The 2420-nt window shown below is 44.0% G+C and overlaps 1 protein-coding gene across 1 annotated transcript; it reads right to left on the bottom strand.

Annotated features, from left to right (window-relative positions):
* Window positions 1-442: 442 nt before the first annotated feature.
* Window positions 443-1255, bottom strand: LOC136070933 (uncharacterized). Its single transcript, XM_065781584.1, has one exon. The coding sequence runs from the start codon at window positions 1253-1255 to the stop codon at window positions 443-445; it is 813 nt and encodes a 270-aa protein (XP_065637656.1).
* Window positions 1256-2420: the final 1165 nt, after the last annotated feature.

Genomic DNA, 2420 nt, shown 5'->3' with positions numbered 1-2420 from the left:
ATGTACAAGTGGCCACCGAATGACTTTGGTAATGGTCCTATCGCATCAAGCCCCCATGCATCAAAAGGCCAAGAAGCTACAGTTGGGTGTAGAGGTTTTGGCGGCTGGTGGATGAGTTTGCGTGATACTGATAAGCTTCGCATTTCTTAGCGCACTCCATGGAATCTTGCACCATTGTAGGCCAATAGTAACCCATTCGTTTGATCCTGTAATGTAACTTAGGACCCGACTGATGTGCGCCACATATTCCAGAATGAGCCTCCTCTAAGGCTTGTTTAGCCTCCTCCTCTTCTAAGCAACGGAGAAACAATCCATCAAATGAACGGCGGAAGAGAGTGTCTTTATAGTAAATGAATCGAGCAGCCCTCCGCCGAACTTCAGTCTTGTGGCGTTTATCATCCGGGAGTCTTCCATGTTGAAGGTATTCAATGATCGCTTGTCGCTAATCTTCTTTTTCAACAAGGCATACCGAAATGATGTTGGTTTGCTCTTCTTCTTCTTCTTCTTCAATCACGAGAGGTACCACCCACCTCTGGGAAATAGCAACTTTGGTGGTCTCTTCTTGGGATAATGCCAAGGCGGTAGCCAAATTAGCTAAAGCATCAGCCTGTCTATTCTCCTTTCTTGGTATATGCTCCAATGTGATGGCCTCAAAATTTGTTAACAACTTCTTCGCATATTGGCAATAGCGGATGAGGTCTTCCTTCTTGACGTCATACTGCTCCAAGATTTGGTTGATAACCAATTTGGAGTCCCTAAAGATCTCAAGTTGCGATATGCTCATTTCAATGGCCATTTGTAGACCAATAATCAATGCTTGATATTCGGCTACGTTGTTAGAGCAAAGTTTGCTTAATGAGAACGAGTATAGAAGTATTTGTCGTTGTGGAGAAACAAACACTACACCTGCCCCCGCTCCTTCTCGACGTGCAGCCCCATCAAAAAACATCATCTGTGGTGGCATTACTTCAATGTAAAACACGTCTTCATCTGGGAAATCATCGAAGAACTCCCAATCAGATGGAACTAGGTGATCAGCCAAGAAATCTACCAATGCTTGTCCCTTGACAGCTTTTTGTGGGACATATGCAATGTCATATTGTTGTAGCAAGACCGCCCATCGAGCTATACGACCCGAAACCACTGGCCTAGAAAAGACATACTTAATCGGGTCCGCCTTTGCTATCAAACGAACCGTGTATGCTTGCATGTAGTGCTTCAGTTTATCTATAGCAAAGAAAAGAGCGAGACACATCTTTTCAATAGGAGAATAATTTAGGCGTAAATGCACTTTTAGTCCCTACATTTTGACGTTTTTCCATTTTAGTCCCTACATTTTATTTTTTCCACTTTTAGTCCCTAAAACCAATTTACGCGTTCCATTTTAGTCCTTTTCGTCAGTCAACTGACTGAAATTGCTGAGGTGGTAGCCGGAGCAATTAAAATATTATAAAAATGCCACATCACCCATGACATGTCAGCATATAAATTTAAAAAATTAATTTTTTAATTTTAACAAAATTAAAAAACATAAAACAAAATTTAAAACATAAAAATACATCAAATTTGAATCAAACACAAAAAAAAAAACCCAGAATTTTTCTCCAGAAACAAACGCACAAAGAACACAGTAGCAAGCATAAATCTCCCAGCCAACCCAAAATGAAAGAAAATCGGAGTTCAAAGAGTCTCAGCAGAGCTTCGCTCTCTTCAGCGTCAATGTCCTCCCTCACATCCGCCTTGTCGCTCCGCACCAGTCCCCGAAGCAATCGGAGCAGATGGACCAAGGCGATTTCTCTCGACTCGCCGAGTCGATGGCCGATTTCGTCCAGGCCAAGACCAAGCTCAACGTCGGTCTGATTCACCGGCCCCCGTTCCTCTCCAGCAGGCAATTGGGCTTCAACGTGGTCGCGACCCTGGTTTGGATCCCCTTCGCGATCAAGAAGATCGTGAAAGGCAAGACCTTACTTCACGATCCCAAGCTCTGGCTCACCGGCTTGGTTTTCGATTACTTCTTCAGCTTTCTCTTTGGATTTGGGTTTAGAGAAAGAGATGGTGGGCACTGGGTTTGACTGGGTTTGTTGGGATTTGGGTTCGTGGGTTTTTTCTTTTTTGGCTATCTGATCTGAAATTTTGGGTGGTTGGTGATGGTTTGGTTGTTATTTGGGTGGTTGATGGTGGTTCTGGGTGGGCTGGTGGTGATTTCTGTCAGGGTTTGTGGGTGGTTGGTGGTGGTTTCAGACTGGGCTTGTAGGTTGTTGATGGTGGTTTCGGAGTGGATTTGTCGGAGGTTGGTGGAGGTTTCAGAGTGGGTTTGTGGGTGGCTGTTGTGGCTGCTTTTCTTCCCAATCTTGATTTTTGGGTGATCAGTGGTGGTTTGTGCAACTATACTTGCATTTCATGTGTCTTGAGAACTGGAA

This window comes from Quercus suber, unplaced genomic scaffold (genome assembly GCF_002906115.3).
Source record: "Quercus suber isolate HL8 unplaced genomic scaffold, Cork oak 2.0 scaffold_272, whole genome shotgun sequence".
Lineage (NCBI taxonomy): Eukaryota > Viridiplantae > Streptophyta > Magnoliopsida > Fagales > Fagaceae > Quercus > Quercus suber.
The sequence above is the reverse complement of the archived record's forward strand: the minus strand, read 5'-3'. Positions and strand labels throughout refer to the sequence as shown.

Bases quoted from the DNA above. Each gene is read 5' to 3' on its own strand.
- LOC136070933 (XM_065781584.1), bottom strand. From the start codon at position 1,255: ATGTGTCTCGCTCTTTTCTTTGCTATAGATAAACTGAAGCACTACATG.